Below are 15,794 nucleotides of genomic sequence, written 5' to 3' on the forward strand. Positions count from 1 at the left end.
TTCTTCTTCTTCTTCTTCTTCGTTTGGTTAAGTCTGCCTCCTTCAATAGGCTGAAGATTCTTGTCAGTCTGGTAGCTCGACGCTGCACTTTTTCTACTTTTACAGCATTCTTCTCCCAATATGGATGCCACACAGGAGAACAGTATTCTAATGTCGGTCTTAAAATTTACTTACTAAACTGTAACAGTTGAATAAATCCTACGATTAATAATGCCAATCTTACGGATTGCTGTAGTACGATACAGCACCTGAGTGTCCACATGACGGTCAATGACGGGTAGAATCGAACTTTCTGTCAAAATTTACTCCAAATTTAATATAATGTCTGTCGGATACTGTTAACTTAATTACCGCTTAATCGTGCACGCTGTGATATTCTCTTTTTTTCAATTTAAATGCCTTTAAGTTCCTTTTGGTACAAATGTCTATAATAATGTCATGGTGAAAATAAGTGGATGTGTACGTTTCTACTACCTCGTCATAATTGTTGATTACTTTATTTGATGTTACGAGATTATTTAGTAGCTAGCTATCGGTGTTGATATGCCCCTATTACCTATACACATGATCGAGGACAAGCCAAGTCATTAGTCCAATATGTTTGTTCGTCTCAGTGCACTTAATTTTACACAATGATTTATTGTTATGACTTGCTTGTTTTTCCTTGTTGTTTTCGTATTACTAATACTAGTAGATGGAGCTGTCCCATCCATGATGTAATTGTACGTAAAATCACAACTAAGCTGACCCTCCTCCCTCTGATCTGTACGTGGTAAGACTTTGTCAGTACCTGCGTCTCTCATTGGCCTAATTTTCAGTATTGGCAGTAATCGTTGGATTTTGTCCAATCGGAGCTCGCAACCTTTCCTTGCGCCTGCGAGCTTATGTCACATGATAGAGGTAATGTGACTCAACCTATGCGGCCTTTCCAGCGCTAGAGCCATATTGCGATTATAAGACACCCAACGAAGTGACGATTGTCCACATTACGCCGAGATTTAACTGGATCTAGTTCGCCTGTTGGCATTTTATAGAGTTTCCATTTGTATTTTTGTGTATTTTGTAGTAACTTATAAACCAACAATGACTGATCCAGCTTACACGCCTTTCTTCGGTGTCATGGGCGCCTCATCAGCAATGATATTCAGTGGTAAGTGTTCGCCGTCATAGTGCTCGCATTGTGCACGGGTACGGTGCCCTGGCACCGCTGCGCTCACCACTGCCTTACTACTAACCAACTGTGCTGTGGCGGTGTTTTACTAGCGTTGCGCTCTACGCTAAGTCAGCTTTACCATGCACCCAGCGCAGTTGGCATGGCGCGCAGCGGCATGGTCGTGATTTTTACTATTAGAATATTTTATTTTGTTGCATATAAGAGTTTAACGCAAAGCTAATTAGTAACGTATACGGCATACCTGTCACTGAAACTTGAGCTATGACATGAGTGTATGATGCTAATTCTGCAGATATTACCAAAGCAAGATCAAGAGTATGGTTCTATTCTAAACTACGTTTGACTCATAATATGGGACTGGAGGATCATTTTTTGTCCCTTTTCTAACGTTAGATAGTAGCTGGATCGTCTATTGAATGCAATGAATGGGTTGAGTGAGTATGAATTAATCTTACTCTTTAGGCAGGTCTAACGTGTTAGTACATAGTAGGGTCGTGTGAAGGCGCCCAGTGTGAATCTAGAATAGAATGGCGGATTTGATCTACTAGAGTCTAGATCCCCAATCCAGAAATAGAATGGCAGATATTAGATTCCCAAGTTGTCTAAATGATCAAAAATTGCTGAGGGTGCAGGGGCGGATCTAGGAATTCTACCCTAAAGGGGAGGCGCCTTTACAAAATTAAAGGGGGGTGCTTGTTTTTACTTTTTATTTTCGTTTGTTTTAAGGAAAAATAAAGAGAGGGCACAGTGCAGTGACCGGTGCGCCCCCCTCATACGCCACTGGTATGTAAACATGAGCTAGAGTAGGGTGTCGGATCATGCGCTGCCAACCTTACCGCGAATGTGTGCCCTATCTCATAACACGCAACTCCCATAGGGCGCAATGGAAATGCGCGTAGACCGTAGTGCCGATTTTGACATGAGATTTTGAGCCGGAATTTGCCTTTATCGTCTTTTCCCCATGGCAAGCCGCCAACAAATCTTAATGAATTTGGTATCATATGAAAGAAGAAGTTGGTCTCCATCTCCTATTAGAGCGCTGGTAAACATTTCCGACGATAAGTTGATGAAAACATTGTTAGAATCACATATGTCCTCGTATCTCAGCGCGACAGCGTCTGCTTCGATACTCGAGCCAGCGTGTGGCATGCGAGTAGTTTAGGATATGCTGAATCCAATAGAGTAAGCTAACCAGAATCTTGCCACTTTAAAGCTTTTCTGCAATAGTTATTCAACGAAAAGTTTAAATCTCTAAAATGATTCATATAAAAATCATGGCAATCCCGGAGTTAAGGGCAAAAGTTTAATGGTTATGACCCCTACCAAAATCATATACAGTATTTAGCGAGCTGCCCATACAATTGTAATTCGACCATCCAGCGCCGTCCAAGATTCGACCGCCAGCTGCATGTAGAACTAGAAACCAGTGCTTTATGGTTGATTTTGGCTTGGGAGGTCTTAACAATGTTGCAGGTTTTTTATGTTGAATGTATTGTAGGGTCTATAGGTTCCATATATAGCTATTAAACTATTTTTATTAATGTTGTCTTTTTTAAATACATCATAGAATTTCAGAAAATCCAAGAATATATCGTTACTATTAAACTGACCAGAATCCATCAGCCCCAGACCGAATTCGAACGAGCGCTATATGCATGTTCAATGCGTGTACAGGGCGGCTGAAAATGCGCCGCAGCATACAAATGTACCCTGTTGCTGCAAGTTTGTACATATGTATCAGGGATGTTGCGATGCCCATTGGTAGCCAAATTCTGGCAAGTCGGCACTTGCATTCAACCCCTGTAGTCTGTACATTTAGTCATTGCATCAGCATGGATATGGAGGTTTTGAATTTGCTTTTGATATACTGGCCTGTGTTTAATGATAAGTGGATGGATTCTGGCAGGTGGTTGAATTCTAGTCGGCTTTCACACTTGCTCTTTATCACAGTTTGTGTATGATGAGCCACACCGCGTGGCCTAGAATTTATCTACTGTTAGTGTAACCTTGCAAAGCTATGACTAGATTTTTCCTCAGTCCAACATGTAATTTCTTTAAGTAGAAATGTGAAACAGAAAGCCACCCATGATTACCAGTGTAGACATTTCATTGTAGGTACATGTACATGATGCATCACGTGTTACCCCGGGGTACCACGTTGTGTAGCGCCACCTCACATCCACTCGAGGACAGCCGCAGAGAAATGCATGCATTGTGTGTGCGTGTGCAAAGTCATTCCCATGCACTGCATGTTATACTACAATGTATGCATGCATGGCCATGGTACGCTGTGCTAGCAATAGCATCTGCTTCAGTGCAGTGCAGTGCAGTGGATATAGCGTGCGCTAGCTCCAGCACCAAAATATTTTCCATTTTTTGGCAACCCAGGGTACAACCTTTAAAAAAAAAATAATAATTCAACAAAATGGCTGATTTTTATTTGGTACCCCAAGATACCATTTATGTCATCACATGTACAATGTAGCTGCATTCAAAAATCAATATTAATATTTAAACTACAGTAGGCGTCAGTTTTGATGATTTACTGCAGATGCTGTGTTTGTAATAAAAGAAATTAAGGCATTACAATTTTCTATTTGTACAGAGGGAGCTTACATTGTACAGCTGTACTCTCATCTACATGCATAGGTACATAATTGCATCTGGAAGTCTGCTACACTGTCTTTAAATGTACGTAGTCTTTCTACCAATTGCACATTTCAAGCAAATTTCTAATTACCCATGACTTGAAGATGCAAATAGGTGGCAAATTCAAGAACAGAATGCAAACAACTGCATCGTCATGTATGGCGCTTTTTTTTTTACATTGTTTTTTTTTTTCAGACAAGCAGCCATCACTCTCTCCAGTGATACTGCACAATGTGTTTGCCATTCTTTTGTAGGGAAAAAAGAAAAATGTGCACTGCATCAACAGTGTTGAAGAAAGAACACAGTGACCACTCTTAAGATCCATATCTGACACTCTATGGGCAGTGGAAAAAATGTAAGGGAAAATATTGTACCAAACAATATTGACAGTGTAAGATGCATACATGCCCCCAAACACTCAGTAATTGTTATGTACACATGTAGCTCCTGTAGTAATCTGCATTGTGAGTTTTTGGGAGCTGCATATTGCTTCTCCTTCTACCTCGAGTACATTATTTCATGGATTTCATGTTTCTTCATTTGACCAGCTTATCTATGACAGCCTCATGTGACTAAATGTGATGCCATGATCTCATGATTGACTCTGTAAATTTCAAGTTACTGAAATAGAACCAAAGGGCAAAAGCCACTGTGCACCCTTGCCATTTTTTATCAACTGTTCATAGTGTAAAGGCTTACGACAGAGAGATAGATTTCATGTAGCCCTTTGAGTGGAACTGCCAAGACCTTGAGTCTTGAGACCATTAACATGTACATGTACTTTGACCACCTGTACCACCAATTCCATCAAGAAGCAAAAGTCTACTTTTATGAGGAATGATACATCACATTCCATTGATAAATCATACTGTCAAAAGTAAGGTTCAGGAATGAATAATATGATACGCTTTAGTCATGTTTTACTATACTCTACAATTGGGTAGTGCAATGTACAATCCTAGGATACAGAGAGACTTCACAGATAGTGGCATACTTACATGTATAGCAGACATATTGTAGTTACATTGTATGTCAGTAGGAAAGTTCGCATGCCTTGTTTAACACTTGCTACTACAATTTCTATGACAATGTGCTATTCTCATCTAATGTATCACACTTCTGAATGAAAGTAGAAGTTTGTTTGTTTGTTTGTTTGTTTGTTTTTTTTGTGGGAATTCATACAGTGTACATGTACATGCATACTGTAGGTGCAATGTACGTACATGTATATTGTACATGTTCAGTTTAAAACAAGGCTAAGGTACTGTAGCCTGCAATGTACTGTACCTGATTCATCAAGAAAATAGGTAGGCATGTGTACTCTCAACAACCTACATTGTGCAATTCTATCTTCTCTCAAGACAGAAAAACAGTGACTACAACAACAAAGCCAACACAGGATAGTAAAGGTTGATTGCAGTACAATACATGTAGATAACAGTATTACAGTGTATGTGTACAGTACTGTACACACACATCCAATTATACTGTTGTCAGTCTACCAGTACCAGCAACCCTTGTAAGTTTATTCATGTGTAGTCAACAAGATACCGGTAGAATTTGATGAAGCTTATTCACCGCAGCTACTGTCAAGCATACAATGCATTGTAGGCTCTGTGACAAGTGATTTGATAACATTATCATAATTGCAGTATCAATTGCTAGCATGTACTTGTATTATTTCTTGCATTTGAAGGCTTGAAGTAAAAATTATTCAAAATCAATTATCCCTCAGCTTGAGACTGTCAAAGTTTCATAGATGGGCAAGTCCAAGATAAGGTCCCCTCAGAAGGCAAAATTTCATCTTTGCTCAATATTGACATGTTTGGTATCATTTTGAAGCTTATGAGTTGAAGTTTTGATTTCCATGGAGGAAAAAATTATATTACGTAAATTTATGCAATTTTCAAGAGCTTCATTTGCATAAATGTGAAACACAGCGTTACGTATGGGACATTTATAAAAATTCATATTAATTCAAAGGAAAGCAAATGATATTTGATTAATATGTGGACATAAGAAGTTCATCAAATAGTTTAACTTGTAATGAAAATTTAGGGATTATGCAAATGATTATTCAAATTAGCTCGTGTCCTATCATGAGATGTCCCATACGTAACAAATTGAGGTCATTTTTTTAGGTTTTTTCTGAAATTGCTAAGGTTATATTAATGCCCTTTTGGAAAGTTCTAATTTATTGTTTAGAGAAATCAAATAACATAGAAAAAAGAAAAAACAGTAAAAGGAATATTTTTCATTAGGCATTGAAATAATGTTACGTATGGGACAAATGCGTTACGTATGGGACATCCTCATACATAATGCATGTGAATGCATGTAGCTAGCTGGGAAGGTCTCTCAGTACACAAATGGTCAATCATCCTGAAGAAAGCATCCCAACATTGTAGCTATTTTTTGAGTTATAGACACTTTAAACAATACATGTACTTGACTGAACAATTTTCAGAAAGAGGGAGGGGAAAATGGCAAAATACACAATGAAAAATCAGCATTAAAGGGATGGTATAGTTTTTTGTAGAAATGGGGATTCAGTTTTCAACATTCAATGAGATGATTGGAAACCAATTATATGAATTACTAAAGAGCATACAATCCTAAGACTAGAGGAATTCAAAGTTTAGTGATGAAGAGCAAATTTGAAATGGTTGTGATATAGATATTTAAAGTAAATATAAAGTAAAGTGATTTTTTTTTTTAATTGCAAGGATACACAAATTGTCCTTATTCAGGTTTCAATAATAGCCACAACAAAATTCATGGGTATACATCCCGAGGTGTGACTCGTATCAATGACCTGACTGCTAGACAAACATCATATATCTACTTGATCACTGGGGTTCCACGCAGCAGGTATAAATTTATAAAAATTAATATTTCTTGTGTCAAGTTGTTTTTTATTGAAACGAAATGGCAAACTGCCCTTCATCAATGGAAGTAAACACTTTAAACTATTCAATTTTTCAGTAGTAACTGTATCCTGATAAAAATAGGGAATACATACTTAGGTTGGTCATAAAAATATAGAATATGATTAAATATGATTATGATGGTAAATATTTGGGAAATATTGTTCCCTTGTCAATCTGGATCAGTATTTGAGTAGTTTCAACTGATTCCATTTCAATAATTATGCAAAAATTTGTTTATGGGTATTTTGCAAAATTATTTTGCAAAATACCCATAAACATGTCTCTCCACACACTAAATGAATGGGGGACAAAGGGCATGCATACTCAGGTTGGTCGTAAAAATATAAAAATATGATTGAATATGATTAGGATGGTGAATATTTGGGGAATATTGTTTCCTTGACAATCTGGATCAGTATTTGAGTAGTTTCAACTGATTTTACTTCAATAATTATGCAAAATACCCATAAACATGGTTCTTCACACACTAAATGAATGGGGGACAAACTGTCCCATACGTAACTGTCCCATACGAAACACGTCATGTCTGTCTTTAATTAGAACCTGTAATTAGAGCTTTTTGCCTAATGACACGAAACTTACCTGTGATAATCTTGAATGTTGTGACTTTCATCACAGTGAGTTACAAGTTGTAGAATGAAATACTTTCAGAGAGTTTTGAGGTTGAAAAAAATGTTCAAAAAAACAAAAATTTTCTGGTCCCATACGTAACGGCACATATTTTCTTTTCTAGAATATAATTGTGAAGGTCATTTTTCTCCATTTTTTGCATGATTATACTTCTCCTAGATATCAATCACCATGATAAAGTTTAATATGATTAAAAGCCATTAACACTATTTTTCAGGTCATAAAAGTCTCTGAATGTCCCATACGTAACGCGCGTGTTATCTTGGACTTGCCCAGATGAGGATGCAGTACAGTGCTAGCAATATTTGACCATCTACAGTATAACGTCGGTTGAGAATGATAAGGGCGTTAAGTGACCACAAAACCCATAGTGTTCGAGAAGACTTAAAGCCCTTCTCATTCTCAACAGACGAATGTTACTGATACAAGTGCCAATAGTATCTATTTACCTACATGTACTCGTACACCATGCTCTTGTACTAAGTGCCAATAGTATCTATTTACCTACATGTACTCATACATTGTACACCATGCTCTTGTACTAATGTACATGTGTATAAGTGAAAGTACAATATTGTATACGTCTGTTGCCTTCTCTTTCCTAGACTCAATAACAAGGACCATTGTAACTAATAGCAGTAGTTGAACAACAGGGAGACTGATTATGATGGCATTCTGTCAGCATGGATGCCAGAAAATAATGTATTAGTTACTGGTGTACCTGGTACCATTTACAAATAGTATTTGCACTTTGCAGTAGCACATGTTAGAAGAAGTGCTTAATGAAATTTGTCAATGTGTGATCGGCAGGCTAAAAGTGTGATTGCATACGCTCACACATTGTGCAGTTACTGACTGGCCACTTTATATCAGTGCAGGATTTAATCATTTCCCAAGCAGTATCCTGCTGCCTAGTCAGAATGGAAGCAGTTGCAGGAAATGTTATTCAGTCCAAGGGAAACGATGACGAGTCTAAGCACTCCAGGAATCACACATTGCATCCCCCAGAACCAAATGCATTGTTTTAACTGGAAATGTTAAAGGTCATCTAATTTAAGCTAGGTCATCACATTTCTGAATGGGGATGCAACCTCGTACCCATGTTGACCTTTTTCACAGATGAGTGTATAACAATATTGTACATTTGTAATAAACTCAGATTTGTTCCTGATGCAAAGAACAGTCTTGTAACTGTAAGTAGTCTACTAGCACTAGCCATAATTAACAAGCCTTCTGTTTCCTCTCAGAATATACCGGTAATCAAAAAGGAAATTACAAATACCAGTGGTCAAAGAATCAGAAAAATTTTATCTGTTTTTGACCAAATACCCCCTGCCCCCCCCCCCCATTTTTTTATAGGAATGGAAATTGATTTGTTAAGATTGAAGTTGCTCTTTTTTTTTGTGTGGTAATTTTGTGGCCTTTCGCCTATTGACATATAATACATCTGTGCAGTATCACATGCCCAGGTACATATGTACAAATGTGCCGTACGTGTGTAGTTCCAGTTCCAAAGCCATGGGGACCTGCATGTAGCATCCAAATTTAGAATCTTTTGACTCATTTGTTAATTAGCCATTGCTTAAAGTTGTAATAGATACACCAGAGATCATATAAATGATTTGCGACTGAGATTTGATATACTGCTGTACAGTTCATGCACAGCAGGACTTCCTCCAAATTTAAATCATTTCATTTACCCTCTATACTACAATGTAGCTTATTCCCATCACAGAACTAGAAGTAATTTTGGTTCATATGATTCATAGATTTGCATCTCATTTTAAGTTCTTTGAAACAAGTAATATTTCACTGCAGAGGTTACATGTGTGCACACATTTTTTTTAAAGAGCTGGCATTCACAGAGGGAGGAGAAAGCACAACACAGATTTTTTCTTTCTTTCTGAATTCTGAAGCGATCCTTTGTATGATATTCCCAGAAGAAAAGCAGTTCCTGAATAGAGTTTGTCAATTCAATGAGATTGCATGTCATTGTCACTATCTCTGCCAGTGAGTGGGTCACCCTGGTTCACTACTTACAAGTACATGTACTTGTAGTATTATGTAAATTCAGTGGTTAGATTATCAACTGCTGTATCATCTTGAACGCTCTCAAAAAGCCTAGAGGTATTTCCTGACTACAGGTATACAGAGTAGGTTCCAGAGTTGTTAAGTAAGTTCAGATGCTATGCATTTGACTGTGGTTAACATCTTCTCCATTGTGACATCATACTAGAGCTGGCACAAAATGCATTTTGCTATTAAACTAGAGTGAAAAAGTGTTGAGTTGTGTAGAGGAGCTTTGATACTCTTTCCATGTGTTCTCGAGCCAAAATTCTGCACTCTCTTCAGCAACCCAAAAGTTTTATGCTGTGTCCTTTTTTTTTTTGATAGTTTTAAGAGATCCCTTGTTACAAAGATGTCTACACATAGTGATGATTTCCAAACCTTTATCAAGAGCTTTCTAAAACAGATACTGTGTCTACATATGCTGTGGATCATCATCATCATCATCATCATCTTTATATTTGATACATATACATTGTACATCATATGTACAATGTATGTGTATGCCTTTGAACCTTGTTCGTTTCTACATTCAATATCCTCTTGCCTTTCATATTAAGTTGAGGATAAGGACAAGTTACTAGTGCAATTAGAGCATAAACATGTATAAAAATGAATTGACATGCACAAAACAATGCACACACACACACACACACACACACACACACATTCCGTACATGTACGATGTAGGAAAGCAGAGGTGATGATCTGTTCAAATGCATACATTTACAAATATGCACACCGCTAGATCAGAAGATGTACGTACACCTTAGGTGGATGAAAATGAAGGCCATGTGAATTTTAGTACATGAATATGTATTCAGCTCTTCTCACCCAACTGAGTCTTGGTTTAGTAAATGGAGACAATTAAATGGGTGGTAAAGCTATGCATGCTTGTAGATTGAATGTAGGGTACACTGCATATTGCATGGATCACTGTGCACTGTACAGGTGCATTGGGGTGGTTAGTGTACGCGTGCTCAGTGTAGTGTGGTGCGCCGTGGTCTATTAGATATGCAGGCTTTGCCAAGCTGTGTGTGCACCATTGTATGCTGTGTGCACAGAATGCAGGGAGAACCCTGTGTGTCGCTGCACTGGCAGGGGTCTGGCCGATTACTATTGATCGTCCAGCTTGGTAAAGAAGTGACTGAAGCGGCGAATTATCATAATCACTTTACCCCCCCCCCCCCCCCCATATGTCAAGACACACATGTACACTTGTAGCAATGTTTAAATGTACTTACTGTCACAGATGTAGGCTTATGAAAAATTATGCTTTGCTATCACTATGGATGTGAATTTTACTGGTTATGTGGGCACAAAAGTACATGGACAATTGTAAGTCATGACAGTACAAAACCTAAATGTACATATGGCAGTGTAATAGGGTTAGGATATTTGCGAATGGGTACATTGTGTATAGTGGGTATGGGCTTGTCCTGCACATACAATGCAGCTTCTGTACATACCGCAAGCAGATGGGATTTGTATGTCAAGCACATTGAATAATTTTAAAACATGCAGGTTGGGGGGGGGGGGGGTAAGTGATGAGTATAAAAAAAGATACACTGGCTAGCTTGGAGTTGGGGCCTGTTACATCAACAGTTAAAATTGATCATACAATGGATTCTGTTCATACGTAATACATGTAGTAAGTCTGTGACTGTCTACAGATGTTGTAAGGAAAGCTGAAATCAAACTTACAGTTCAACTTGTATCAGTTTGATGAAAGACAATACCTTAGGGCTAGACATTGTACATTTTAGTGATGGGGGGGGGGGGGGGGGGGGGGGGTAAAAATCACAAAAACATAGCTCTGTGGTGATACAATTCAAAAATATATTCCAGTTTAAATTGTTTAACATACAGCAGTATTATAAAACAACTGTCTCCTGCACAGCTTTTAAAGGTACGTGTATGTACTGTACCCAGGCAGATATAATGGGGCTGAATACACTGTACACAGTATATGTACATGTACTACAGTGTATGTCATTTTGCACAGTACATGTACTGAACTTGTACTACAAATAGATCCATGGAGATGCCTAACACTGCATTTTTTTTTTCAAATGAACATTCAAATATATTCCTTTTAAAACAAAGCTGTGTCCTAATGGCCAAATGTTTTCTTGTCCAAATATTAACAGCTACCAGGTAAAGAATAAACTGGATTTTGATGTTTTAGATTGGTATTTTGTAGAAATAGGTGTACTGAAAAGCTTGTAACAAAGTTTTCTTGTTAACAGAAATATGACAGAATATTTGATACAGTGATGTGGAACTGTCTACAGTATTCAATGTTCACTCTGTAGACTTCAAATATGCTGTAGGGCATATGATGTGCTGTTTAAAAAAGCTGTTATTTTTGCATCCACATATTTTTGCAAATAAGGAGACCACTAGCGGACATTTTTATAAGATGCTGCTTTAACGATTTTGACACCAACGCTAAAGTGCACTGATGCCTGTCAGTATAAGACATTTTTGGTTGTTGCTCAATTTTTGGTCCAACAGTGATTCATGAAAATTGCACAAATTAAACCCACAAGAAAATAACAGCTCATACAGTATGCTAAATAATACAAAATAACCTTTGATATGCAGTGTCATCTGGACAACACTGAATAGTAGCAAGTCCCCATTCAACTCTGATTTGTGTGTCAAGGTGTGTTTTTGTCAAACAAATCCAAAAAGAAAAAAAGAGAAAAAAAAGGGTGATTACTAAAACTGGTTCATATCCAATCCTCTAAAATGGTATTCAGGTGCATCTTTGTTTAATTCACAATATGCTCATTGTATTCACATTTGTGAGGGTTCAAAGTACTAGTAAGCAACATACAGGTGTTGAAAACTGCAGGTTCAAAGTGCACTACAGCAGTCAACCAGCTGTGTGTCATTGTATGTCAGTATGTGTGTGATGCCTGATGCGTGTTCGTTTTAATACATCATCACCTGACGGCACGACCCCGACCTTTGAAATTCACAAGTACAGTTTGGTGTACTCTGAACACTGCTGTGCATTGCTTATCACTAATTACAATTCTATTTGATTAGGTTCATAGTAAGTTAATAGTTAATTTTAATAGGCAGGCATGTGTATCACAAAAGTAAATCTGCAGATGTTACTTGTATATAGTGTTGGACATGTCTTTCCTCATTTTAAATGCTAGTGTACTGCAACCACAGACCTACTAACAAATGGACTCTCAATGAAACCAACAACTTTTAAGTATGAGACCTGCCACTAACTGATTTTGTGCAGCAATGAGTACATACAGATGTCTCGAAAATTATGATTGCATAATCATGCATCGTCACTGACAAAAGAATTGTCTCCCTAATTCTGGTCTTATTTGGCTGATGCGCCTGTTTAGACTGAGACAATGATATGCCAATACATACCACAGCTGCACATGCATTTTCCTTGATTTCAGACAGTTATTATCTTCTGCGCATTTTAGTTTACAAATAGATTTTTCAAAGCTGCCTTGCGCTTTGCCCGGGCTTGCCAGTGGTATAATTGTGGAATAAAAATTCATAATCAGATCAGAATATCTCTTTAGAAATGTTATACACGTATTATTTAAAAATAATAATTCAATGAAATATTGTTTCAGAAATTTAAAGAATTGTCACATTATAAAACTTGACATTCTATGAAAAGCTTGGAAAATTGTTCACAAAACAATATCAGAAAGAATAACAGAATATCAAGAGACTGGATAGAATTGATTGCCAACTTCAGACCGAAATGTGAAGGGGAAAAAAAATGTGTCGCTCTTAACTTTTGATGATCACTACTCAAATATATGCCATACATGTACGTCATAGAGAGTTACATTGTACAGCATGGACCTACTACACATGGACATTCGTCATGTCTCTGTCTATGTCAGAAATGTCACAAAAGCATTTTAAACATTCTTCCCTGCTTTGATCTTATGTCTTGTTTCATTATTATTATTTTTTTACGAGTGTGGTATTTGCTGCCAAACCAATTTTCATTGTAAGTAATTTTACATGAAATTGTGATGGCTTGAGGGTATTTAGAGGACAAAGACCTGTATATAGTGGTTCATTGCATGTGCTTTTGACTTTTTTCCCTTTCTCTTCCACCAGCCCTGGGTGCAGCCTATGGCACCGCCAAGAGTGGCACGGGTGTGGCCGCCATGAGCATCATGAGGCCGGAACTCATCATGAAGTCCATCATCCCCGTTGTCATGGCTGGTATCGTCGGCATCTACGGACTGGTCGTTGCTGCTGTTATCGCCAATGGAATCCCCACGGAAGGCACTACGTACACACTATACAAGTACGTGACCGAATATGGCTGTGTGCTGTGAAAGAATGCTGTTGATGCTTTCATTTGTGCTTGCAATCACGCTGTTAAAAACAAAATCTTATGTTTATTGCAACTGATTGATGATTTGCTTTTCAATGACGTAAAGCACTCAGTACCCGCTGCTATTAGAGATCAGAACTATCACTGGCTATTGGGCGAAAGCTCAGTAGTCTAATGGATATGATGCCTGTCTAGCAATCAGGAGGTTTGGGGTTCAAACCCCAACTGAGTGTGTACAATAATCAGTGTTAATTTACATCAGTGAAGGGTAATTTGTCAAATCAGTTGCAATAAAAGCAACTCAGTGGTAAGAATCATTAATTTGGAGAAGCTGTATTTCTGCCGAACGTGACTTGCTGTGTGCCTAGATGTAAGCATTAAGTGCACATAACTTGTCATTCAATTGGATGTATAAACCACACTGATAATGGTGCCAGACCCGTCTGGTATGATCACACTGTAATTCTGTTGATGTTTTCACTGTATATTAAAGCAGTAAGCCAATCATCCCCATACACTCTTTTCTCACACCTCCCCCTCCTCTCTTCCTACTCCCAGGAGCTTCATGCATTTGGGTGCAGGTCTCAGTGTCGGACTGAGTGGAATGGCGGCAGGGTTTGCAATCGGTATTGTCGGAGACGCGGGCGTTAGAGGGATGGCGCAACAACCAAGGCTTTTCGTGGGAATGATCGTCATCCTTATCTTTGCAGAAGTTCTAGGTCTATACGGTCTCATCGTGGCCCTGGTGTTGTCAACCAAGTAGGCATTAAGGGGTGTAGAGTATGTATGGGAAAAGAATAAAAAAAATCTTGTCTGTCCAGGTCAGAATTCGAAATGAAAGAGCAAAACAACAGCTTAGCGAAGTAAATTACGATCCTATGTACCACCCCTCCTGAGACTTTTCTTCCTGCCAAACAACCACAGATCTACGTACTAGACTAGAATGCCGGCTGACCCCTGACCCCTGCTCTAGGGGGCGGGTGCCTGATGGATCCTCCACAAGCTTGGAGAGATGGCACGACCTGTGTCGGGAGCAAGTGATCCTCATTTTACAGGAGAGAAAAGAATTTGTGCCATCGTTTGGAGTAGGACATGACCAAGTTCTTGTCAGTGGCTTTCTCTTTCTCTCTTACTCTCTCTCTTTTATCTCTCACAAGAAAACAACAACAACAATAAATCATTTAACATTTCTCCTGTCTGGCTTGGTGATTAATATCTTGACAGCAGATCCGAGCATCTGTAGTGTATAATGCAAGCTCTTTTCGAAAAGAGTAGTGAGTCATAGGTACTATTGGTTTTGAATCCAGTTATATTTGTGGATGTAATGTTGTTCTGTTATCCCTATGTTAGTTTGTTTTTTGTTTTGTTTTTGTTTTTATAGATCGATATTTTACATGGCGAAAGTTGTGAGCAATGTATTTGGTGGTGGATAGTGCTGCAGAGCTTGGACAGCGTTGGTATTAAGTTGGTGTACATGCCAGACAAAAAGTGCTCTCACTTTCAATAAATAACTGCTTGATTCGTACCTGTAGCTTGTACTTTACCCAACTGAAGACAAGCCCATATTCTTTTGTCTTCTGTTGATTTGTCGCCCATCCTAGCTTTCCACAGTTAGTGAAGGAAAAAAAAAATGGTCAATACTAAATTGTTAGTTGCTAAATGTGTGGCTCACGCAATGAACGTGGTTCCCACAACGTCAAATGGGCATTCTCACCCCCCCCCCCCCCCCCTTGATTAGTCAACCCTCAGTTAGAGTGTGCATGCATATTAAGGGGATTTTCTACCACCTGTATTGTTTGGTTCTCATCAAAGGCTATATATTTCCTATGTATCTTTGAATTCAAGTTTGTCTGTATATTGGGTAGCAAAAAGTCGCTCTGATGGTATTTGTGATTGCGTGGGTGATTTCCTGTAGTAGTGTGCCGCTCTGTATTATCATTTAACCAACTCTGCATGGCAAGGGAAGAGCAGTTTGCTC

At 38.3% G+C, this 15,794-nt stretch overlaps 1 protein-coding gene across 1 annotated transcript; it reads left to right on the forward strand.

The window, feature by feature from the left end:
- The first annotated feature begins 920 nt into the window (after positions 1-920).
- Positions 921-14,842, forward strand: LOC139743372 (V-type proton ATPase 16 kDa proteolipid subunit c-like). Its single transcript, XM_071653855.1, has 3 exons — positions 921-1,150; positions 13,594-13,786; positions 14,375-14,842. The coding sequence occupies exons 1-3, from the start codon at positions 1,084-1,086 to the stop codon at positions 14,577-14,579; spliced, it is 465 nt and encodes a 154-aa protein (XP_071509956.1). The 5' UTR covers positions 921-1,083; the 3' UTR covers positions 14,580-14,842.
- Positions 14,843-15,794: the final 952 nt, after the last annotated feature.

Source organism: Diadema antillarum, unplaced genomic scaffold, assembly GCF_040938485.1.
Source record: "Diadema antillarum isolate AM-2024a unplaced genomic scaffold, OU_Dant_1.0 seq00001076_RagTag, whole genome shotgun sequence".
In the NCBI taxonomy this organism is placed as follows: Eukaryota; Metazoa; Echinodermata; class Echinoidea; order Diadematoida; family Diadematidae; genus Diadema; species Diadema antillarum.

What these genes read in the sequence shown, in the direction of transcription:
- LOC139743372 (XM_071653855.1), top strand. Translation starts at nt 1,084, where the DNA reads ATGACTGATCCAGCTTACACGCCTTTCTTCGGTGTCATGGGCGCCTCA. An exon ending in ATCAGCAATGATATTCAGTG is followed by an intron (nt 1,151 to 13,593) that starts GTAAGTGTTCGC and finishes CTCTTCCACCAG; the next exon opens with CCCTGGGTGCAGCCTATGGC. An exon ending in ACTACGTACACACTATACAA is followed by an intron (nt 13,787 to 14,374) that starts GTACGTGACCGA and finishes TCCTACTCCCAG; the next exon opens with GAGCTTCATGCATTTGGGTG.